The sequence below is a fragment of the Gekko japonicus genome, unplaced genomic scaffold (genome assembly GCF_001447785.1).
Source record: "Gekko japonicus isolate JY-2015 unplaced genomic scaffold, Gekko_japonicus_V1.1 scaffold709, whole genome shotgun sequence".
NCBI classification, from domain to species: domain Eukaryota; kingdom Metazoa; phylum Chordata; class Lepidosauria; order Squamata; family Gekkonidae; genus Gekko; species Gekko japonicus.
The window spans coordinates 554476-579710 of NW_015169796.1; the positions used below are offsets into that span (position 1 = coordinate 554476).

The following is a 25235-nucleotide window of genomic DNA, read 5'->3' on the forward strand; positions in this document are numbered from 1 at the left end:
AGAGGCCCCTGATTAACTGAGGGCCTAAATAGTAGTTTACCTAGTTTCTGCATGAATCCACCACTGCCTCCAGAGGACGAGGAAGCCCCCACCCGCCCACAGTTCACAAGCTAGAACAGAAGAAATGTTTTGAGTCTGCATATGGTTTTAGAGTGTAATTCTAATAAATTCAGGCCATACTGGGGGGTGAGGGGGTAGAAGAATGCTATGCCTGTTAAAATTCCTTCTATTTGAGAACAGTGGTACAAAGTGGGGTGATGGGTTTTTTAAAATATATTTTTCAATCCTGGACTTTCTCCAAGGACTTCAGGGCCTTGTATATGTTTGGGGGATTTTGCCCCATTTCATACATTACAACAACTTTGTGGGGTAGGTGAGGCTGCGGGTGACCAGCCTAAGGTCTCCCAGACAGCCAAGTGGGGATTTGAACCTGGGTTTTTGACACTCCAATTGCTATACCACACTGCTCACGTACAAATCTGCTGCAAAAAGCTTTCAGAGCCTTGTGGCACTTTAAGGGCTAACGAAATTAGTGTGGCACAAGCCACTTTATCAGGAACCCTTTTCATCTAACTACCCTGTGCTCTGCCTCCACCCCTGCCAAATTGCTGTCGTTTCAGTTTCAAAAAAATAGGGTGAGATAGGAAACTCCTTTCCTGTCCCTGGGTGTGGAAGGTGGAGATTTGGGTTGTGCCTTTATACCACTGAGTGATATGGAAAACACAAGTGTCTCTTGTCTCTCTCCCCCCCCCCCCCCCCCCGCATTGCAGTTGTTGCCAGTATTGGCTATTTTTTTGGTAAAAAACCCAGACAGGTCCTTCAGAAAGGAAGAACAGTTCTACCCGAATGAGAAAGGGAAAGATAATAAAGCTTCTTTTAATTGAATTAAATGGAAAAAAGTGCCAGACGTAGAACTCAGAGATGGTGGGGGCGGGTCATAAACAGCTGTTACACTTTGGACTTTGGATATATTTGTCCTCGATTAACTCCTTGGCTTCAACCCCTGTCCCCTGGGAGTAGGCCAGTCTCTACCGGGAAAAGAATCTTATTATCTGAGTTAACAAGAGACAGCTTCAACCATCTTCCACTAAGATTTCTGGAAGTCTGCTGGTTACACAAGGAGGGGGGAAGTAGTATTATGGGATGCAATTTAATCATGGCTCAATTTGATCCTGGATTTTGACTCTCCAGTCTGCTTTCAGTTCCAAGGAGATGCAAAGTAATAATAAATAGGAGACAGTGCCAGTGAGCATGTGCAGAACACCTTTCATTCTGTACTGAATGCCTTGCCTCTGTGCAGCTTTGATGAACAGGGTAGGAAGGAGCTTCATGACTTTCATCTTGAGTGCTGCCACATTTCATTTTAAGGAACTGAACACTGAGCCTAGTCATGAGAGGGTTAATGTGGTCACCGTGTAAACTAAAGAATTTGTAAGGCAGACAGTCAGCATTTAGTTTAAACCTGTATTTAAACTAAAGGGAGAAAATGTAGGGCTGCAATGTTTATTCCCATACATTAATTTAAAACCTTCTTTTGATCCCTTATCAAGGTGTGATGCCATGGATCTTGCTGTATGACTTTGGGCCAGTCACTCAGTATCAGCCTCACCTACCTCACAGGGGTGTCATTGTGAGGGTAAAATGGAGAAGGGGAAAACAACGCTGTAAGCAGCTTTGGGTCCCCATTGTGAAGAAAAATGAGGGAATAGATATCTAAATAAGGCGATATGATCTGGAAGCCATAGTTCAATTGTACCTTACTGTTGTTAGGTATTATGACTTTGTTTCTACATCCCTCCCCTTTAAAGAAAGGGTATTTCAAGGATATTAATCTCACAGATTAAAAAGTAGCAGTGTTTAGTATTAGGTAAGACTTCCTGCTTGGATTACACAGTATTTCCTTCCGGGACATGCTATACTGGATAACAGTGCATGTGTAGATGCTCAGATAATTTGTATCCCTCCAGAAATATTGGGTTGGATCCACTCCCTTTCAGTTGGATCTACTGACTCTTTCTGATCTAGTCTTTCTCCAACAGAGAGAAAGTGTTTTCTCTCCTTTCTTCATGGAAAGCAAGTCTTTTCCCCTAAAGGGAAGGCTTCGTGGAAGGAAGTCATAGGATCCAACCCATACAGCTGATTCACTGTGATACTGTGGAATACTCCTACCATTGTCACATGAAGTGTAGGCAGACTGGGTATTGCAATGCCACCTGTGATTTATTTGTTTCATTGAAAATGTTTATATGCCACCAAAATTCTGAATTCAGAGCACATTTCCTATTTGAAACAAATGAAGAACCAATAAATAGCCAATAATTTTAAAAGTACCAGTATTAAACTGCCCTGACCCAGATGGCCCAGGCTAGCCCGTTCTTGACAGGTCTCGGAAGCTGCACAGCCCTGGTTAGAACGTAGAGGCCACCAAAGAAAGTCTAGCGTTGCTAAGCAGAGGCAGACAATGGCAAACCACCTCTGAATGCCTCTTTTCCTTGAAAAACCTGTGGGGTCACCATAAGTCAACTGTAACTTGATTGTCACAAAAAATTAAACTTACAAGAGACTCTCTCAAACAGCACAAGGACACATGAAATTACCTGATACTGACTCGGACCATCTTGTCCTCCAGGGTCAATGTTGTCTACTCAGACTGGCTGTGGCTTTTCAGGGTTCCAGGCAAAGGTCATTCATGTCACCTTTTAATTGGAGATGTCGGAGATTGAACCCTGGGACCTTCTACATGCCAAGCAGATTCTCTGCCACTGAACCATGGCCCCTCTCCCCATAAATCATAGCAGTAGTAGTTGTAATTATAAAAATAGAAAAGCAGAGCAAGAACATGAAGATACAAATCAAAAATTACTTATTACCAGAAGTATGGGGAAACCTCAGAAGATGGGGGCATACAGAGCAAGACCTCCAACCAAGATCTTGGGCAGGGCCGTCGCCAGCGTTAGCAAAACCAAGAGGGAAGGGTAAGAATCAACAACAGGCTTTTAAAATTTGTGGCAATTCCATTTAACAAAAGAGAGCTGCTTCTTGGAACATGAACATTTCTAGTTTAAAAACAAAGTCTCATCAGAAGTGACGAGGAGCCCTCTAAGAAAGGTGTTTATTATTAGAAGGGTAAAAGGCTGGTTTTTTAAAAATGTTGTAGTCTCTATATGTGGTTCTGCTAAAGATGCCTAAAAACTTAAAGGCATGTGTAGATCTGAAAGACTGGCAAGTGAATTGTAGGAAATTCTGTAGATTGTGAAGGAATTGCTGTTTTTTAAAAATGAGACTCTTTGAAGCCTTTACTGGAAATATGACATCCCTCCTAAGTGGGGAAGGGTAGCTACAACAGTTGGCTAACTTGAGGGGGCGTCTTTTAAAATGCCTGAGAAAGCCTGAATACTCAGAATTGCAGTCATCATTTCCAGTGATTACTACAGGGAGTGAATCTTAAACTAAATCCTGTCCTTTGGTTTCTGTTTTCTAGTTTCAGTAAGGTGTGGACAGCAAAGCTTTCCCTTAGCATTTCCTTTTCTCAGCTGTGCATTTCTTAAAATGTAAGTTGTTGCTTTTCTGGTCCAGGATTGTGGTGTGTTATTGCAAAGCGTGCATCTTTAGTATGGGAAAGAAAATAATTAGGATATTAATTTATTTTAGCTAACTTTATTGGAGGGGGGGATTCTGGAAGAGAGAGAAATAAGTTTATTGTCTGTCAGTTTGCACAGCTAGTTTAAGACTGCAGATTAATCTTGAAACTACTTGTGGGCTGCAGCTTCAGCATACTCAGTTGTCTGAAAGAATTTGCAGAAGCAATGGCTTTTATCATGATGAAAAACCTTGGAAGTGCCATTTTAAAAACAAGAAAACAAAAGCCACTCTGGTTAACTCAGCCTTCATTTAGACAAAAAACAGAGCAAAAAATATAAGTTTTCCTCAGTAAACAAATCATATTGCTATTTTCTCTGTGTATTCCACCAGTACTATTATGTGACATTTAGAGAGCAAGCCTAAGAAGGTCTACTCAGAATTATGCTCATGTCTCCTCACTGGGGCTTTCTCCCAGCAAAGGATTGTGCATGAGGTTTCCAGTATGATGCATCCTTCAGCAGAGGACATGCACTTAGCTTTCTGAGGTATAAGGCCTAGTGTGACTTCTCTGGGGTCCCCTGTAGTGTGGCTGTGGTTTAGTGGCAGACCATGTGCTTTGCAAGCAGAGGGTCATAGGTTCAATTCCTGGCAGCTCCAGGAAAAGAATCTCAGATAACAGTGTCTTCAAGAAAGACTTTTCTGTGCCTGAGATCCTGGAGAGCTGCTGTTAGTTAATCATTACCCTGGGGGTACCAATGGTCTGGCTTAGTATAAAGCCACTTCATACGTCTGTGGGTGTTGGCTGGGTCTTTGATTTTGCTCCAGAGGCGTGAGATCATGCAGTGGTGGTGGCTGTGTTTCAGCTGATAAAGATCCTACAGAAAGGGGAGGCAACTACCCTGCAAGCTCTGTGTGCCAGTTGTGCCACCTGATGTGGATTGCGCCACCTGTTGTGGACATAAAATTGAGCAATGCAATGCTAGTGAATTAAAAATGAAGCTGGCCATGGGATGAGAGCTTGTGTTTCCCGATATATTCATTTGAAAGCTCAGTAGTTTGCTTTTTGTTGTTTATTTTTATTTATTTAGTACCACCAAAGGAGTACATGGTTCGCTCATCCTCCATTTTATCCTTTCAACAATAACCCTGTGGAGTAGATTAGGCGACTGGTCCAAGCTCTCCCAGCAAGCTTCGTGGCATAGGGGGGCTTGAACTGAAGTTCCCAGATTGTTTTCAGAGACCCTTAACCACTGCACAATACTGGCTTTCTCGTTAGCAACATTTTTGCCCTGCCTTTTGCTCAAGAAGCTCAGCATGTACCATTTTACTTGCCTCTTCCTTCTGCTTTATTAATGCTAGAGCAGCCCAATTTATACTGTGCTGTTGGCCACTGCAAGGCTTGCCGAGGGGTGGAAGAGAGCGCCATTCTGATGTATTGCTGAGTGGTTGGAAAGAAGCTCAGCATGTATCATTTTACTTGCCTCTTCCTTCTGATGCCATTCTGATGTATTGCTGAGTGGTTGGACTAGGATTTGAGAGACCCAGGTTCAGATCAGACCTCTGCTGTGCCATTAAACTCACTTGGGGGGTGCACACAGTCTCCGCCTAGTCTGCTTCATAGGATTGTTGTGATGATAAAAATGAATATTAGGAGAATAAGATACATAAATAATACTGCTAACTCTGTTCACATGCAGAAATCAGTGGGTGTCCCATTTCTTAGCATGGATATAAGCAATAGCGGCATAGCAGAGTGATTGTTGCTTGCGCAGGCAAGCGCGGGGCAGGTTTGTGGGGTTTCCCCATTAGCTGAAGGCCTAGGCCTCTCTGTCTTGTTGTTGGCCCTCCAGAGTAACGGGTTGGCCACTAGGTGAGACAGGATGCTGAACTAGATGGGACTGCTGGTCTGATCCAGCTGGGTCGTTGCTAATGTTCTTATGAAACACGAACAGCGCAATCCTAAACAGTTATACCGTGCCATTGAAATCAGTGGGTGTAGGACAATGCAGTTCTGATTAGGATTACACTGCGACCATTGTGTCTGTCTTTCTTCCCGGGGGGGGAGGGGGTAGATTGCAGTGCAGCATCTGAATGCACCACTGTATACTGGGAAAACTCCGGGGGCTTCTGCTTCCTCTTTTCTGTTGAGCCTTTCCCATTCCCCACACCTCTGCCCTTCAAGATGCCTGCCCCTCTGAGCTGTGCAGCCCTCTTGCTTCTTGCGGGGCTGCCAGGTGTCTCCTTACCGCTGTGCTCTCCACCACCAGTGGAGAGGCGGCTTGGGCTTCCCTCTGAACATCATCTCTGAACATCATCATATGCTCTCTCTCTCTCTGTTTGCAAGCAGTCCTGTGCCACTTTGCAAAAGACCTAATTGAGCATCCTTCTTGTTTAATGCACAGAAAAAAGCCGTTAGAGGGCTTGCGGTCACTCCCAGCTGAGGCAGTGGCTTTGGTTGGGGGAAGTGGGGTTTTGAACTGACAGTTGGGAACTGTGTCAGGTTATATATTGTTTAGCTCAGAGTGAGAACTCCTTTCCATCTTCTGCTTTTTTGGTTCACAGATATATTCATTCAAGGGGCTTTGGGGGTATAAAATCATTAACGAGAGAAAGGTTTTCTAGTTGGCTTATAAGGCAGTTTTCAGAGTGCGGAGTCATAGTTCAATCCCTGAAATAGGGGTGTCTGGGCCCCATCCTACCTGTAGCATTGATTTGACCTATCTAGGAATTTTTGGAAAAACAGGTGTTAAAACATTTGTGATATTGCCGCTTCCATTTAAAGGAGGAGAGCTACTTTTGGGTAAATGGGGAGGAGCTAGAATCTTTCTACCTGGTGCTCCCCAAATTTCACCCAGCTGACCTGTTCCTCTTTGCTCACCCAAGCTTCCCCTTGCTCAGAGCATTATTACTCTTCTCATATACAAGTCATCCTGAAAAGACTTCTCCAGCTACTTATGACTGGTAAACATGACAGGCGTTTTGGATAGTGGTAACGAGGTAGTTCACTTGATTTAAAGAAAATGTATAATATAAGTAGTTGCGAGCTTTATCGTTAAATAAGAACAGTTATTTTTATGAATCTGACACTCGTGCAGTGCAGTGCAGTCCTGAACAGAGTTACGCCCTTCTAAGTTCAGAAACTTCAGGGGACTTGGAAGAGTATAACTCTGATCAGGACTGCACTGGTGATTACTCAAGTGCACACAGGAATGGTTCAGAGCCTGGAGGATCCTCAGGCTGTGACTGCACTTCAAATAGCTCCTAGAGTTGCCAGCTTATAAACTAGTCCTTCCAACTCGTACCTTTAATATCAGTTCGATCTGCCAACAATAATCAGGTTGTGCTATTTAATTTTATGTCATGAAAATCTTCAACAGCCCATTTGCACTTATTAAATCTCTATTAAGAGGGCAGGACATTTTTTCCTGGCCAGTTGGCAACTTCAGTTTTTCCTGCATGTAAACTTGTAAAAGGGGGGGGGTTGTGGTGTTTTGTTTTGTTTTTTGCTATTAAGGCCAGTATGATGTAGTAATTATCGTGTCAGACTAGATCTGGCAGATCCAGTTTCAAATCCCCACTCTGCGATGGAAGCAGCTCTCAGCCTAACCTATCTCACAGGGTTTTTGTGAGGATAAAATGTAGAACAGGAGAACAGTGTCAGCCGGTTAGGGTCCCCATTGAGGAGGAAGGAGCCATGCATAAATAAATATACAACATCTGAACTATCCCATAAGCCTTTGGGCTTGGTGATAGGATTATAGACATTAATGTCAGAGAGAAATTGCTGGTTTTCCCATTCATTTAGTGAAAGATTCACCTGGAAATGTGGCAGCCCCACATTTCTCTCAAAGAAGGCCAGTGATAGTTCTACAGGAGTGGCTCAGAGGAAGGCACAGCGTTAGTTTATTTTTGCTTCTTGGGTAAACCACAGTAGGGGCCACTGCGTCAGTCGTCCCGTGTGCATGCATATTCCTGCACCACCAGGTTGCTTGATTGCCTGATGGTTGCCGTCTGATTCTAGCATGCTCTCTCTGAGTATTGGTGGCATGAGGTTTGGTTCGAAGGGGTCTGTCACCCAACAGATGAGAAACAGAGTGCAGGAAGCTTGTTGGAGGACGCTGGTATCGTACAGTAGTGCCCACAGAGTGCTGGACAGGGTAGTCCCTGGGTGGTTTGGGGGCAGTTCTCTCAGCCTTGCCTGCCTTGTTGCAAGGAGAAAGGGTAGTAGGAGATTATTATTTTATCGTATGGCATGTAGTAGGGGAAAATAGGCTTGCCAACTTCCAAGTGGGGCCAGGAGATCTCCTCGAATCACAGCTGGTCTCCAGACTTTAGAGTTCAGTTCCCCTGGAGAAAATGGCTGCTTTGGGGGATGGACTCTGTGGAGGGTTGCCAGCTTCCAGGCGGGGAAACACACAAAAATGGAAATACAGCGAATGAATTTACACAAACAGAATAATCTGCCGCGCTGTGCAAATCACACTAGAGACTACTGTCTTCTTATACAGTTCTACTTACAACCAAAATTAATACACATAACAAATAGTTTTGCCACCATGCATAAATGACAACTGTGCCAGTTGAATAGTGACCTAATAGTCCTTGAAAGTACAAGTCTCTCTTCAGATTGATGTGGTCACTGGCTCATGGTGCAGCGAAGTTTCCAGAAGAGAGCATGCAATAGACAGCATGAGCTCAGGACTAGCTGTAGTGAGAGCCAAAGGAGTGGCGACAGCGCGCCTAGGTTGCTTTGCTGTTTCAAGGACTGGTGCAGTTGTCATTTATGCATGGTGGCAAAACTATTTGTTATCTGTAGTTTGTATGTGTATTATGTGTAATTTTGGTTGTAAGTAGAACTGTATAAGAAGACAGTAGTTTCTAGTGTGATTTGTACAGCGCAACAGATTATTCTGTTTATTTGTTTGTATAGCTTCCAGGTGGGGGCTGAAGCTTCCTAGAATTACAACTGATCTCCAGACTACATTAGTTGCTTATTATTTATTTATTTAAAACATGTCCCACTTTTTCTGGAGAAAGTGGCTGCTTTGGAAGACTGCATGGCATTATACCCTACCAAGGCCCCGCCCTAAACCCCACTTGCCCAAGGCTCCACCCTCAAATCTCCAGGTGTTTCCAAACCCTAACTCTAGGGCATTATACCTTGCTGAGGTCCTGCCCCTCTCCAAAACCTGCCTGCCCAAGGCTCCATCCCCAAATCCCCAGGAATCTCCTAACTTGGAGTTGCCAACCCTAGGGGGAGGGCCATGCGTCCTATCCTGAGCTCCTTGGAAGAAGAGCAGAATATACTCCCCATGGTAAGGATGAGTGCCTCTCATTTGAAATGTCATCTTTGAAGGGCCTGCAGTGCATGTGTGTGTGGACAGGGGGAAGAGAGAGGGACCTGAACATTTTTTTGAAAGGGGAAAGCCACAGCAAGAGTAAGCTGCTCATTGGGGCCACCAACACAGGGCGATTAGGAGGCTAAAATTCTGGAGTTCCTTGGGGGCCCATGGAGATGGGGGGAATCATATGATGTGGTCTCATGTGATGTTTGAGTTCAGCCTGTGAGGGAGGAACCCGGAGGGGATCTTTGCCTAGGAGCCCATCATGGGGCTGCTCTTTCTGATGAAAATTCAGAGAGTTGCCATGGGGCTTTTGATGGAAATGAAACCCATGTAAATGTCAAATATATGTGAATTCCATGAATCTATCCCTCTTTTCTGAAGCGGAGGTCAACAGAGGGTTTTTTTATCATTGCAGTCGTCTCTGTCTCCCCACCCCCCCCCCACCCCCCGTTGTAGGGCTTTCCTACACAACAGTTCCTCTTCCCACCCCCTTTGTAGCACAGGACCTAGCATCTCGCCTTTCTTGTTTTGCTTAGGTTTTACCCTGCCTTTAGATTCACAAGCAGGTTTATGTAATCTCTGCAAAACCATGAAAAACATCCCATTATTACACCAGTTTTGCCAGCGAGAGAGCACACAGCTACCAGGTTAACAATATCGGCAACTGGCCAACCCGCCTCAAAGGCATTGCGAAATAAAAATGTTTTTTTAGAAAAAAGCAGGAGAGAGGGAGCTTGGCCGACTGCCTTGGGCAGGCCCCCCTCCCCCTTACGTTAGCAAATGAGGGGCCTGCCTTTGGGGCTGCTCCAAGGCCTTTTCCCCTCCCCCCCCTCCAATCCAGATTCCAGTGACTCCTCTTTCACCCAGCAGATGGAGGAATGGAATGTCCCCTCTGCCTTCTTGCTGGTGGAAATCTTTCCTGCCCCAGGAAAGGAATATGCTTGGAAAGTTCTGGAACGCCAGCACCAGGAGCGTTAGGATTCTGGTACTGGCTCCACAGGAGAATGTAGACTCTCCCACTTGGGCCTCTGCCTCTAAAGTGTAGTCAGTATAGGTGTGTAGTCAGAAGCAGCCCAGAGGTTGGCATATCTCTTTTGCCATTCTGTTTGCCTAGGGATGCCAGCCTCCAGGTGGGACCTGGGGATTCCCTGGAATTACAGTTCATCTCCAGACTACAGAGACCAGTTCCCCTGGAGAAAGTGGATGCTTTGGAGGGTGGACTCTATGGCGTTGTACCCCTCTGAGGTCCCCGTCCTCCCAGGCTCCGTCCCTAAATCCCCAGGAGTTTCCCAATCTGGATCTGGCCACCCTATCCCCCCCATCCCCCACTAGTGGCCAGGTGCGACGTGACAACTCTGCCCCCCCCCCCCCCCCCCAGTCCCCACGGCTGCCCGCTGACTCCTCCGGAGCATCTTCTCTGCAGCGGGGGAGGGGGGGAAAGGTGAGCAGACAGGCTGGCAGCTGGGGTGGGTGGAGGGGAGTGCCAGGGAGGAGGCACAGGATGCCCAAGCTCAAGGCAGGCAGAGCTGACAGGCAGGCGGAGGCTGCCACTGCTGCACCCAAGAGCGCCGAGAAGCTGATAATTAGATTACTTTTAATCAAATTAGCCAGTGCCCACCCCGAGGAATTAAAATGCCTCTTCCCCCCCCTTAGAAATTCCTGGCTACGGGCCTGCGTTTTACTCTACTGAAACCCCTCCAAAAATTCGGTCTGTACCAGATTTAGGGTTGCCAAGTCCCCCCCGGCCACTGGCAGGGGATGAGGGGGTGCCAGCTCCAGGTTGGGAAACTCCGGAGCCTAGGAAGGACTGAGGGACCTCAGCGGGGTACATTTGCAGAGAGTCCACCCTCCAAAGCGTCCATTCAGCAGAGGCATCTGGGATCTAAGTGGTCATGTCTTAGTCTGGCTAGGAGTGTGGTGTTTGACTCGCCTTCCCTCCTCTTCACTCCCGTGGCCTAGATGATCTGGGAAGCGGACAGAACGGCAGCAGAAAGAGATTCCTGCTTCCTTAGCTCTTCGCCAAGGGCGCTTGGCTTCAGCTTGAGTCTTTTTAAAAAAACAGGATCCAAGACCTTGACGAAGCGGTTCTAGCCAGAGTCACTCTCCTATCTCACTCAAAGCCGAGGCCTACGAGCAAAGGAGGGGAGGGGGGAAGCAGAAACAGAGGCAACTTGGGACTTTAACTGGAGTTCAGTGCAGTTCCACCGCATCCTTCCTGTGTGGCCTGTCCTTGGGCAAGTCACCGTGTCTCTTCCCATCCCCTGACGATTTTGATACTTCTTTCACAGACAAGGTAAGCACCAAAGCTCACCAAGGATTGTACTGAGTACAAGAGAGAGTTCAACTACCTCTCATTAGTACTACTAATCATCTGCCTGGAGTATCCCAACGGGTGGCCAGCATCTTAGACTAGCCCATTGCTGGTGAAACTTGCCCCTCCTTGTCCTGCCAATATTCCTGATGAATGTTGATTATTAATACCCCCTCTTCCCTACGAAGAGTTCAGAATTTTATTGTCTGTTTCCCCCCCCCCCCCCCCCCCCCCGCAGCCTTCATGGCCAGATGGGGTTTTCAGCCTGGTCAAGACAATAATCAGTCCAAAACTCCGGCTGTCTTGCTAGCTGTAGTTCTGTCTGCAAGGACTCCGCCGTGGACAGTAGAGAGTTAATCTGGTGTAACTAGGCCAGGCCCTCCAGCCTGCTCCTGCCAGGACCTTGTTTTGCCAGATCTGGGCAGTACGCCAAGTTCCTTTTGGCCGCAGTATAAAGTTGACGTAGTCAGAGCAAAAGCCTCTGCTGAACAAATGTGACCACTTCCCCTCAGGAAAACTAGGGGCAAGCATGTCACTGGGGAGGGGGCAGAGGAAGAATGCCTTCTGGCTGGCCAGAGGGGTCTGGGGCGGGGGGGGGGGCATGGAAATCTACGGTGACCCCGAGGCAAAGGGGTGTGTGTGGGGGGGATCTGAAACAAAAGCGTGAAAAGGCAGTTATGCAGAGTAGGCCCCAGGTCTGCCACCCAGTCCTGCCCTTGACTTGGTCTTAGAGGGGAGGGTACATAAGGACAGGGAGATCTAATCACCTAATCAAGGCCTAGAAACAGAGACGCTGCATTGTTCAAATTGTTGACAGTTGTCTCCGTTTGTGGTTATTACGGAGGGGTTCTTTTTTTTGGGGGGGGGTGTTTTAAAGCAGCTGACTTCAGATTTGTGGCCGTTGTGCTCCTGTGGATGAAATGCAGCCCTGGTTTGATGGTGTCGGCACCAGAAGAGAGCAGCATAGATTAAAACTGCAGCTGGAGATGACACCAGAGCAGCCCTGGATGCACTTCCATTTTGAAAAGCTGAAGCCCGTTGCCAGAAAGGAGTGGGGTGACCTCAGCAGGCGTAGGTACACTCACTTGGAGCACAACAAGCTTGCTACAATATATTTTGTAACGTGTGTGTGTGTGTGTGTGTGTGTGTGTAATATGGAGAGTGATTTCAGCGGTCCGCTGCAGTGCAACCCATGCACAGTCTAGTGAGAAATAAGATGACCTACAAAGAGTTTGCAAATGCATAAATTGATACATGTCTGTCCTTAGGACATGCTGAGCTGTGAGTTCTTTGCGCGCCTGGTGCTGCCTTTTGTCACAATGGATGCACACTCGCTCCTTTCAAAGTAAAGGAATTTCCTGCCTCAGCTCTCACTCGGCAGACTGCATTTGGTGAGAGCCTGCCTTAGATCTGCAAATTCTGCAGTTGTCAGGCAGAACAGTGTTGTTCACAGATCCCTGCTGGTCTTTCATCCCCCTCCCCTACCTGTGTGAATTCTTTGTTGTTTGAGCTCTTTGTCCTGATTCACAAGGACCTTTTATATTTCTCCCAGCAAAAGATAATTTAAAATGTGTGCGTGCGTGCAGTGAGAGCTCAGTAGAGTTGCCAAGGAAGGTGAAGAGATGGGGCCTCATGGGCAGAGATACTGGAGAGTCTGGTGGGTGGCATTAGGAAGCATCTGTTGGGTGGAGCCTCAGGCATCAGCTGCCATTGGGTGATATTTTTAGAGAGCTTTATGTATTGTAAATGCCACTGTGTGTCTGTCTGCTGAGAGAGACTAAAAACGGTCCCCATCCACTGGTGGAGCTTGAATACTCAGCTAGGTCTGTGAGAGTCTTTCCTTGCTTAAAATGTTCTAGCAAAATTGCTTTGAGTACCAAAAAGTGAAAATTCAACCACCTGTGCCTCGAGGCACAACACTCCATGATTCACAGCCCCTTCTCTGCATATCGTCATTTTACTACGGGTCTGGGAACAGCCAGAAATGCCAGTCCGTTTCCTTTGGAGCCTCCTGGGGTATTTGGGTGGGTGGGACTGAAGAGCTCTGCAACAGCCAGGGTTTGGACTGATTCCTGTTCCACGCTTTCCTGATGAATCTCCTGGTGGACAGCTTTGCATTCTCTGTGTGCAACATGGCTGCTGTCATTTGGCGGTTAATGTCTTGCGTTCTGCTTGTCTCTTTTTCTCTAGCCCAGCTGGAGCTGACACTCAGAGGCTGCTGTTGCCGTGGTTGCCCTGGAAGATCCCGCACCCAACCCCTCTGCTTTCTGTAGCCAATGAACTCAATGAACCCAATGAAACCATCGCTCCCACCCACCCCACATGGGTGAGTAGGGCTCAGCCTGCGCCGTCCTCATGCTCTGTCCATCTGCTTGCCTCTGTCATCCTTGGGAACAAATTGGGCTAAGGGCATATACTGTGGTTCTGCAGGAGAATTTGATGCTGGGCACAGAATTCAGCAGTCTGGGGAATGTAGGTTTGGTTTTAAGGAAACCAAGGTTTTAGCTCTCAGGGACTGCCAGGAAGCATGAAAGTACATGCAAATCTGTCAAGCTTGCTGGCTGACCTTGGGCCAGTCGTGCACTCTTAGCCTGTCCTACCTCACAGGGTTGTTGTGAGGATAAAGAGAGAGTAATGAGAACGATGAAAGGCACTTTGTGTCTCCACTGGGGAGAAAGGCAGGGTATAAGTGAAGCAAATCAAATAAATAAATACTAAAACACATTGCCCTGAAATCTTAAAAAGCCAGAGAGGCCTTTCAGTATTTGGGACAAGGCTTCAGAGCCATGCATGGCTCTTTGCCATTCTCCTAGATAACCAAAAATGAAAAAGATATACTGGTTTGATTTTGTCTGAGTTGTGCAGGTCACTGAATTCAGTTCTTGCTACCACATTCAGACTGTCCGGGAGCAAAAGTTTTAACAGGTGCAAAAGCTCTTGAGATGGTCCCCTTTTATTGGGGGCAGAGGACCAAAAGCTGCCCCACGCCCTCCAGTGATGCTGAAACCTCAGAGCTCAGTTCTGCCGTTGTCTGGAACAGCATTGTATAGTCATTTGTTTGGGGTGGTCAGAATGTACTCGCACCAACTCTCCTGCAGGTGAATAACCCATAGCTGGTCCTTCACCATTTCTCTGTAGTGACCTGCAGCCAAGGATAAAGCACGGTGTATGTACAGACACACAACGCTTTGGCCTCAGTTTCTGTTTTCAGGCTCCCTCTGCCCACAATGTGTGTGTACCACCATTCATACTTGGCTGCAGATCTTGCTTTGCAGCCAAAACTTCTCTCCCCCCCCCCTCGCTACCATACTTTCCCGTCAGCAGTTCTTCCTCTCTAGCAATAGATTTGATATGCTGTTCTCAGCAAACCATGGTGCTTGTTTCTTACCTGTTCCCAAGTTTGTATTCTCTCAAGCCCATGTGCTCAACAGGCACTGATTTCTTACCAAATTAAGTACTGTCTCAGTTTCCCCACTGCTGCCTCTGTCCATCCAGGGAATTTCCCATTTTCCCTCCCATTCAAGAATTCAGGACTGAAGCTATGTGTTCAGAAAAGTCTCATTGCAGACTCCTTCCTGGACTATACCACTTCAGAGTACAGGTGGAAGATTACATTTTTGAATGCTCTCCATGTACGAATCCCTTTTCCAGCAGAAAACTTAAGGGAGAGACCTTGGCTTGCTGGTAGAGCACACCCTTTTGTATGCAGACAATCTTCAGGTATGAAGCTCTTGGGCAGTCAGTGTTGGGGAAGGATCTTCCTCTTCATAAGAATCTGGACTGCTTCTGGGAGAGCAGCCCAGGGGTTTTCAACCTTTTTTGGACGAGGAACCGCTGTAGCATCATGTGGTACTCTGTGAAATCTTAGGCTTAGATCTTGTAATGCCATTCCCCTTTCCTTTCTCTCTGGCCGCTGTGAAAGCTTTCTTCCAATGCCGTACTTCTTCCACGTATGTAAGGGTTCCTTGAATAACATTGATCTTGCACACAAGGAGGTGCTAGCTGTAGAGGAAGTGACCACCACAGCAGAGGAAAACTTCTGCCTTGCCCAAGTTTAAAAAAACAAAACCTGAAAAACTGGGATGATGTGCAGAATCCTGGGTGGAATCCTTCCACATCAGTTTGCTTGCGGAACCCCAGGATTCTGAAGAACCCTGGTTGAAAAAACTCTGGCACTGAGCTAGACAGGCCAAATGGTCTGACTCCGTGTAAGGTGGCTTCATATGTTTCTTGTGTTTGAGCTCTTACCTTGCGACAGCCATCAGAGCATCAGCCCCTGGCATGGGTGGGGATAATTGCCATGATAATACCACATCATGTGGTAAGATCGTAGAGGTGGAGAACTTTCTCTTGGGATCAACATCCCTATAGCAACCTCTCTCTCTCTCTCTGTCTCTATGTGTATATATATACACACACAGACCTCAGCAGCAGTGTTACCTGAGCCCTGAACATTTGAATGGCCTCTACTGTGGCGCTTGAGGTAACAGAAAGATGGCTGATCTGGAGACTTTCCAGTAGCAGGCAATGAAGTTGTTCATACAAGCTTATTTATTATTATTATTATTTTTAAATTTGATTTATGGCAGTATATCATGCCTTTCTCCCTGATCGGGGACCCAGAGCAGTTTTTCACATCGTTCCACTTCCTCCACTTAATCTTCGTGACAACAGCCTTGTGAGGGTCGGTTAGGCTGAGAGATTGTGACAGGCCCAAGGTCACCTGGCAGCCCTCCCTGGTTGAGCAAGGGATTTGAACAGTCATTCCAGGTCCTAGTCCAACACTAACCACTACGCCATACCAGACCTTTTCTTAAAGGGGGGGTGGGGTTGGCTTGGGCATAGGGCATGGCGTAGTGGTTATAGGCGGTGGGCTGTAACCCAGAGAACCGGGTTTGATTCCCCACTCCTCCATATGAAGCCTGCTGGGTGACCCTGGACCAGTCACAGTTCTCTCAGAACTCTCTCAGCTCCTCCTACCTCACAGGGTGCCTGTTGTGGGGAGAGGAAGGGAATGTGATTATAAGCCACTTTGAGACTCCTGAAGGTGGAGAAAAGCGGGGTATAAAACCTACTCTTCTTCGTTCCAGTTTCTCTTACGCTGTCTGCTGATGCCTAGATTCTGGTTGCTTTCATGTGCTTTTATGCGTTTATGACATTGTGTCAGCTGCTTTGTTGTGCCTAGAATGGAGGGTTTTCAAAGAATGATATGGTATGTTTTCTATTTTATGATAATTTCGTATTTCATGTCTGTTCCTAAACAAGGCTTTCAGGTTTATTTCCAATAAAGAAAATAAAGGTTCTGTCCGTGATGTGTGTTTCACACTTGCAAGTTTTGATATTGCATCCATCAAGCAACCGACTTCCATGTGTGAATTCTTTTTTCTCTCATCATTCCTGCTGTTCACCCACTCCTTCCCCCTGCCTGGCTAGAAATCTCCTCACCTTCTTTTGCGCGCTACTTTCCTGTCACTTCCCCAAAGGCTCATAATTAAATTGTGCCTGTGTTGTTGTTTTTTCTCCCTTAGTGATGGTTCATATGCCTACGAGTCAGTACCTTGGCAACAGAATACCAATCAGCCTGCAGGATCTCTCTCAGTGGTAACCACGGTGTGGGGAGTCAGCAACACATCCCAGAGTCAGGTAGCTTGGACAGCCTTCCAAAATGGTGGGACTGGGCAAGGGTGTGTGTGTGTGCAAGAGAGGGAGAAGGTGAGAGACTGGGGGGGTGAAGCATGGGGAATCTGAGCTGCATATTCTTGAGTATCCTACAGAGTAGCCTATAGAATCCCAATTTACTGCCCGAAGCTCACAATTCAGAGAAAACTCATTTATCCATGGTCCACCTTAGAAATGGGGGGGAAAAGAAAGAAATGGGATTGCAATGGTTAGTCAATTTCATGTACTTAAAAATTTCATTCTTTAATACATAAAATTGACTGACCATTGCAGCCCCAGTAATGGGGACACCAAACTTTTAAAAGTTGTTCAGGACTTTTAATGTAAACAAGCACTTTGTTGGGAGGCATTCCTGTTTCTCCCTCGCACAGGATGGAATGCCTGTTCAGAGAGTGCCTGCAGCAACACATAACTTAAAAGATCTGGAAACAAAGAGTACTTTTTCCCCCCTTGTAGAACTATTGTTTTATTCATGCCCAAATTCATACGGCTTCGGTGCTATATATAATTAGTAATTAACTCTGGATCTCCTTAACTGAGTCACAGCCTTTATTTTTATCCCAGTTTTCAGAAATGCATTGCTTCCACAAAACAGCTTGTATAATACCTGATCTCAGAGATACATAGCCTGGAAGATTTGGTGGGGTCTTCTCCTGGATCTGTATTGTTTTTGCAGCGTTTTCCCTTAAAAAGGGAAAACTGTTTAACATCTGCCCTGGACGAGGAAGTAAAGCCTTGTCACCTCTTCCTAAGCAGTTTTTCCACATCAGCTTGCCTTTTCCTCTCCATCAAAACCATTCCCTGAATTAGTGTACTATAGTGAATAACTAACTGTTCAATCCTAAGAAAAATCACACCCTTCTAAGTGCAATCAAGGGTTTGCAAGGTAAGAAACAAACAGAGGTAATTTGCCATTGCCTGCCTCTGTAGCTTTCGTTGGTGGTCTCCCATCCAAATACTAACCAGGATTGATCCTGTTTTAACAAGGTTGGACTAGCCTGGGCCATCCAATAAGTCATGGTACTTAAATGTGTGTAACTGTGCTTAGAATTGCAAATTGTGGTTTGGGAGATCCCTAGCTCAAATCTTCCCATGGCCTTTAAGCGAGTAAACCCCCCCCCCCAGGTCTCATCTGTAATATGGGTATAATAGTACTGGCCTACCTTATTCAACAAGACAATGTACCTGATGCACTGTACCCGTTGAAAGTGAAATATGCGTGTTCAGTATTTATTGTTGGTGTTCCTCTTACTCTACTGCTGATTTGGTTCCTACCCTTCTCCCTTGCCACCTTTTTCTTATTACTCTGAGCCCTTCTTTTAAATCTTCTTTCTCTCCAGTGTGTCAGTGTGGTTATTATTATTAGTTTAAATTATATTATGCTTTTCTTCCTCAAAAGGGGCTCTATAAGTGGCCCTCGGTGTTTTTGCAGCAGGGGTCCACTACAGTAAAGGTCCGGGGGAGGGGGGGGCTACCATGCCTGCCCCACCCCTCCCATGCCTCCTGTAGCTGGGCCTGAGCCAGTGTTCCCTCTAAGCCATGCACTCTTGTGAGCAAAAATTCTGCTTTGTGAGCTACTGGCATCAAAGCTGTGAGCAAGCGATTTGGCTACTGCATAAATTAGTTTGTTCTGGAGCCATCCTTCCGGAGCTAAGACACAAATGTGTGAGCCGGAGGCTAAAAAACTATGAGCTAGCTCACATAAACTCAGCTTAGAGGGAACACTGGACTGAGCCAAACCCCCACAGCTCTCAGAGGGAATGTTGAGCTCTTTGTCTCAAGGAATAAGTGGGAACAAAGGCCTTGGCCCTCTTTCCTCCTTTTGGGTGGAGATGAGGCTAAAGGCTCCTCATTTAGCTTCAGGCTTCATGGGAACAGCGGCACAGACCACCTTTCCCTCCCTCCCCCCTTCCTCCGGCCTTGCAATGCTGATTCACTTGAGGGGAGTGAGATCTGCTGCTATCTTCTTCCCCTGTTCTTTAAACAAAAAGCTGGTGGGTGGGGAGGAGGGAAGAGGATTCCCCTTCTGTTTCAAAGAATGTAACAAGATAAGATAAATTCACTTCCCACCAGGACCTGCTGCTTTCCATCATCCGTGAGCAGAAATAACCTGTTGTTTGAGCTAAAAGGTGGACAGCAAGAGGGGCTTCCCTTTCTCAGGAGCCTTTTCTGTTACTAAAGATGTTGAAACAAAAACAAAAAAAGAGAGAGATTTATTTACTTGCCACAGACTAGACCTTTCTTTTTGGGAAAGAGGGAGCTGATTTTTAGAATTCCTCCTCCTCTTCTTCCTGTTCCATTTTGAAGCAGATCTCCTTGTTTTAAAAGGCTGGGTCTATATGCATCAGACTAAAGTGGTGGAACCTGGGCTGGTAAGAGTGAATTGTGCCACTTCAGACTAGGTGAAGGATACCAGTTGCATAAACAACTGCCTGCAAGGGGGAAAACAAAGCTAGCTCATTGGCAAAAGAGGCTCTAACCCAACCTGTTCTGTGTTATGCTAGTTTTCTCTTTGCAGGGAGTTGTTTATATAGGGAAGCCCCCATAAATATGACCCACTTCCTGTTCACCACCTGCAGGTTCAAGTGATGGAGTCCATTTGACCACCTTTCACCTCTTATCACCTTTATACTGCACTTGTAGACTGGGTCTAAATTTCAACCTGTTGCTGCGGAAATCTTTGGACTTGAAGGCAGGGTGAAAATGCTTTGCATAAACAAATGAAGGAAGCCCAGAGCTAGAAGAAAGCAAATACATAAATAGCCCAAGGCTCAGCTCAGCTTCTCTGCAAGCTCTCAGATACCTTATATCAACGGTGCAATCCTGTGAGGTGTTACTCTGCTCTGAGCTCATTGAAATAGGGCTGCCTTGCTAGTCCTTTAAGCTCTGTTAGCTGGTGAAAGTTTAGCAGAGGGTTTTCCCCCCCCAGTTGGCTCCTTTTGGTAGCAAAGTGCAGCAGATGGAGTCTAATCTCCATCATCTCCTTTGTGTCCTTTGTTGTTTCTTGTGCACCATTCATCCACCCTTCTGATGCTGCTCTTCTTCTGCTTCACCCACACTACTGTACTTGTCTTATTCTACCTAGGATTGCTGTTTTTTTTTTAACTGCATGGAAAATTAGACAGATGAAGCCTTTTCTGGCATGGGGAAAGCTTCACTCACTACATTTTTGTGTCTTGGGCTGCTGTATAAACACACTGAAGAAATGGTGATATTTTTTTTTTAAAAAGCATTCCTAACTCCACCCTCAGGTTATTGCTTGTATAGAATGAGGAGCATAATACCCGTCAATCCAAATGAAGATGGGATTTGTCGTCTTATTTTTAAAAACTGGTGAAAGTCTTTGCTGTGCTCTCTTGCTTCCTCACACTACACCCCTTTGACTGTGACTCCTTGCAGGTTTTTGGAAACCCCATGGGCCCTGGGGGAAACACCTCTGGCAATCCCATGATGCCCAGTGTGGCCAGCAGTGGCTCTGGAATGAACTCTCCTCCGTTTATGGGACAGCAGACTTTCCAAGAGGGCTCCACCAGCAAGGGCTACGTGCAGCCCGGAATGTATGGGCGCACCACTTACCCAGGAGGGCCAGGCTTCACCACAAGGTAAGATCCAGAACCACAGTCTCATTCAGTGATGAGCCTTTGTAAGAAGTGCATCCTCTTCCCTGCCCCATTAGTTGAGTGCCTCCATCCCCATGGACTGCTAGGGTTTAATTGATTTTAACATTAACTGGCTCCCACAGTATGTGCACATCGTGACATGGCAGCTTGCTGGGCAATCTTGGCCCCATCACTCTCAGCCTAGCCTACCTTACAGGGTGACTGTGAGGATAAAATGGAGGAGAGGAGAACGATGAAGGCTGCTTTGGGTCCCCCTTGGGGAGAAAAGCAGGGTATAAATAAAGAAATGCACAGATATATTTATTTATTTAGCAGTGAAGTCCTTTGTGCGGTTATACCCTTCTATATATCCATTAAAGTCAATGGACTTAGAAGGGGGCAACTCTGTTTAGGATTTTCCTGCATATTTCCATTTTGTGGGTCGCCATAAGTTAGAAACAACTGGATGCCGCTTCTCTCTCTCTCTTTCTCTCTTTGTCTCTCTCTTTCTCTCTTTGTCTCTCTCTTTCTCTTTCTCTCTCTCTCTCTCTCTCTCTCTCTCTCTCTCTCTCTCTCTCTCTCTCTCTCTCTCTCTCTCTCCTGCCTCCCCTCCCCATTAATTCATACGGTCTTCATAAGTCAGAAGTAACTTGATGGCACTTAACACACACACACACACACACACACACACACACACACACACAGCATTTGAAAATCCCCCATGCCTGCTTACCCCAAGCCATTAAAACTTACCCTGAATGAGAAGATGTCACATTGCTTTTGTCGAATGTGAGTATCAGGCAGGTTCACAACTGCAGGGCCTCCATTAAGCATCTCTCTTTTATGTGCTGCGGTGAGATGGACTTGGCAGGTAGATGGCCTGTGGGACAGGCCAATTTGGATCCGTCAGGCAGGTTTGGTTGGCTGCAGCGTGCTTGGCCTCTGACAGGAAGTGGATAGCAGCTGCTACCAGTAGTCAATAAGGCAGTGATAGTCTGAAACAGCTTTCTTTCTCTCTGGGAATCTCAGTGAAAGGCAAGAGGCAGTCTGGTTTTGAGAGTTCCCCCTTGCCTGTCCTTGCCAGTTAGTGAGATGGGACATCAGTCCTGCTGGATCAGACTAAAGGTGTCTGGTTCTCCCAGTGGCCAATGAAATGTCTTTGGGAACCTTACAAGCAGAACAAGAAGTCCCCATCTCTCCTCACTACCCCCTCCCCCAGTGACTGGCATTCAGTAGCATAATCTCTCAGAACATGTCTCTGAAGCCCCCTCTGCTGTTCCCTGGCTGTAGCAGCTGGTATTTCAAGGTATACTGCCACCAAACGTGGAGACTCAGTCTAGCCATCCTAGCTACTAACTGTTAAGTGGGCCTATCCTCCACAGATTTGCTTGATTCCCTGTTCAAAGCTACCGAAAGGAGTGGTCATTGCCACATCATGTGGGAGCAAGGTCCACAAGTTAATAATACATTGTACGGGGCAGTGCTTTCTGTCCCAAATACACTGCAGGTCAATTTCGGCAGGAGCCTTTCGCTTCTTTGTTCAGGATCTGAAAACAAGGGGAGGCCGAGGAAAGGTGGGGTATAAAATAAAGTAAATAAAATCAAATAAATGGTCCTCGTCTTTTCCGTTTTTGTATGTTTGAAAAAGAAAAGGGAAAAGAAACGCTGTTCCCTCATTAAGAGGATAATATGTGAATCAGCTCTTTGTGTGAAGGAAGAACAGGACTTAAGATGAGGTGCATGCATGGAAAACTAAGCCCTCAGACGCATCTCACTAGCTGCAGAAGGCGTCATCCCCCTCTTAGTGTCATTACTGATGGGGGGGGGAGTACGTGTGTGTGAGTAAGAATGTCTGCCGGCTCATAGTCATCAGGCCTGGTTGCATAACCTCCATCCCTGTGTTGTCATCTTGCCCTGTCTGGGCCTCTTAATTGCTGTCCAGCAGCTCCCTGCCCCCATTTCTTCCCACAGGCAAAAGGACAAATAAGAACTCTTGCATTTATCAGTATTCCTTACTGGGATGCAGAAGCCCAGTCGCTGCTGGCACCTAAAACACTGGGTCCCTGCGATGGTCACTTGCATGTCGGTAACAGGTTTATCATCCTCTCTGGCTATTAAAAATCACACTGGTTCAGCCCTGACCTGGATAGCCCAGGCAAGCCCGATCTCATCAGCTCTCAGAAGCTAAGCGGGGTCGACTCTGGCAAGTACTTGGATGGGAGACCTCCTTGGAACACCAGCAGTTGGGAGGACCGGGGCAGGCTTTATTCAGCCACCTCTCTGAATATCCTCCAGGCCCCCAGTAGGGGTCAGTCACCAGAGGTCACCATGACTTCCAGGTGCAGAAACACACACACAAAACACAACACACACCCAAGTCACGCTGGTTCCTAATTTTTTTAAAAAGGTTTTGTGCCCTCTGGTTCTTCAGATAGCCTGATCCTAAGCCATTCAGGTCTTTATAGGTAAACTCTGAAATGGGCCCAGAAACAAACTGGAAACTAGTGAAAACAATAAATATACATTTATTAAAACATGAGAGGAACCGTGTCTTGTCTCACATGGTGGCCAACCGGTTGCCCTGGAGGGCCAACAAACAGTAGATAGAGGCCAAAGCCTTCCTCTTAGCCACTGCCATTCACAGGTTTACTTCTTCTGTATGTGGAGGTTCTCTTTGTCCGCCATGGCTGGATGTCACTGATGGACTTAGCGTCCATGAATCTTTCTGTTGTTGTTCAGTCAGACAGTCGAGTCTGACTCTTCGTGACCCCATGGACCACATCACGCCAGGCCCTCCTGTCTTCCCTTGTGCTCCGGAGTTTGCTCAACTTCATGTTCGTTGCATCTATGACACTGTCTAACCATCTCATCCTTTGCCGTCCCCTTCTTCTTTCCCAGCATCAGGGACTTGTCTTCTCCAGTGAGTGCTCCCTTCTCATTTGGTGGCCAAAGTATTTGAGCTTCAGCTTCAGTATCTGGCCTTCCAGGGAACAGTCAGGGTTGATTTATTTTAGGATTGACTGATTTGATCTCCTTGCAGTCCAGGGGACTCTCAAGAGTCTTCTCCAGCACCATAATTCAAAAGAATCTACTCTTCGGTGCTCAACCTTCCTTATAGTCCAACTCTCGCAGCCATGAATCTTTCTACTTCCCTTTTTAAAGCCATCTGTGCTAGCGGTCATTACTGTAGTAGTAGGAGGAGAAGATTGGATTTATACCCCGCCCTTCACTTGGAGTCTCAGAGCGGCTTACAAACTCCTTCCCCTTCCCCTCCCCACAACAGACACCCTGTGAGGTGGGTGGGGCTGAGAGAACTCTGACACAAACTGCTGTTTTTCAAGGACAACTGTGCCCGAGCTTCTGACTGACCCAAGGTCACACCAGCAGGTGCAAGTGGAGGAGTGAGGAATCAAACCCGTTTCTCCCAGATTAGAGTCCGCACACTTAACTAGTACACCAGACTGGCTCTCACTCAGACTTAGGGAAAGCAGGATATAAATGTTTTATTGATAATAATAATAATACATCCACTGGCAGTGAATCCCACAACTTAATTACTCATTGAGTGAAATACTTCCTTTTGTCTGTCCTGAGTCTACTGCCCATCAGCTTCATTGGGGGTTCCCAAACAGCAGTTCCCTGTTGGGACTCCTGCTGTCACGTCCTCCAAACACTTTTCAGAAAGACGGCCCTGAGTAGATCATGTTACAGTCGGCTGATCTGGTTGTGAGGAGGAGGGTGTGTATCACCGGGCCAGATTATCTCTGTTAATATCCTGTGGCTTCTGCTTGCGCCGCCACTCTGGCTGGTGACTGGGCAAAGCAATCTGACCTGTCTGACAGGCGTCATCAGAAAAGGAAAGGGGGAAGAGGTGGATTTGCTTGCAACGAGGGCTGTGTACTAGGAACCAAGCGAGCCCAAGTTCCCATATGCCTTTGCTTTAGTTATTATTTCATTTCTAAAATTTGTCCTGATTGTAGTCTTGGGGTTTTAAGGAAATTAGGGGTACATTGAACAGGGTCTAGGAAGCTTTATTTTTTTGTGTTTTGCCACAACCTTCCTCCGAAGAACCTGGGGTGGGTAAATACATGGTCTCCCTCCCTTTTATTCTTCTGACAACCCTGTGAAGTAGGTTATACAGAGGTAATGACTGGCCGAAAAATTACTTGAAGCTGAATGAGATTTCGAACCCAGGTCTCTACCATCTGCATAAAACCATTACATCATATTAGCTTTTAAGTAATACAGACAATTGGGGGGAAACCTGTTGAGAGACCAGGTGCTGTAAGGATGAACAGAGAAGGCATATGGTTTCTAGGCTTCATAGCCACCCATCCAAGGTCCCTCTTTGGGTTTTGAACTTTCTGTGTGATTTCATGACGTTTATTAGATGGCCACAAGGGCTAGAATCTTGCTTTTCAAAAGCGTGTTGGATCTGCAGGTGCCAGGATACCAGAGTCCATTTCAGATGCCAGATTCTACCCGTCTTCCGCATGCAAGGTAACCTCCTTTTCTCTCCAGTTACACAGGAAGCCCAAATGGCCCTGGGGGAATGGGCATCCCCTCACACACCGGGAGGCCCCCTGCAGACTTCACCCAAGCTGCGGCCGCCGCCGCCGTTGCAGCAGCAGCTGCCACAGCCACGGCCACAGCTACAGCCACAGTCGCTGCTCTGCAAGAGAAGCAGAGCCAGGAGCTGAGCCAGTATGGAGCGGTAAG

General features: G+C 46.7%; 1 protein-coding gene across 1 annotated transcript in view; it reads left to right on the forward strand.

Annotated features, from left to right (window-relative positions):
- The window catches only part of ZMIZ2 (zinc finger, MIZ-type containing 2), a 119324-nt gene that overhangs the window by 59307 nt on the left and 34782 nt on the right, over positions 1–25235 (forward strand). The window contains exons 2-5 of the mRNA XM_015417064.1: positions 13429–13564; positions 16767–16881; positions 20317–20519; positions 25038–25230. Of these exons, the coding sequence (XP_015272550.1) occupies positions 13515–13564; positions 16767–16881; positions 20317–20519; positions 25038–25230 (561 nt within the window). The 5' untranslated portion in view covers positions 13429–13514. The remainder of the gene's footprint in view (positions 1–13428; positions 13565–16766; positions 16882–20316; positions 20520–25037; positions 25231–25235) is intronic.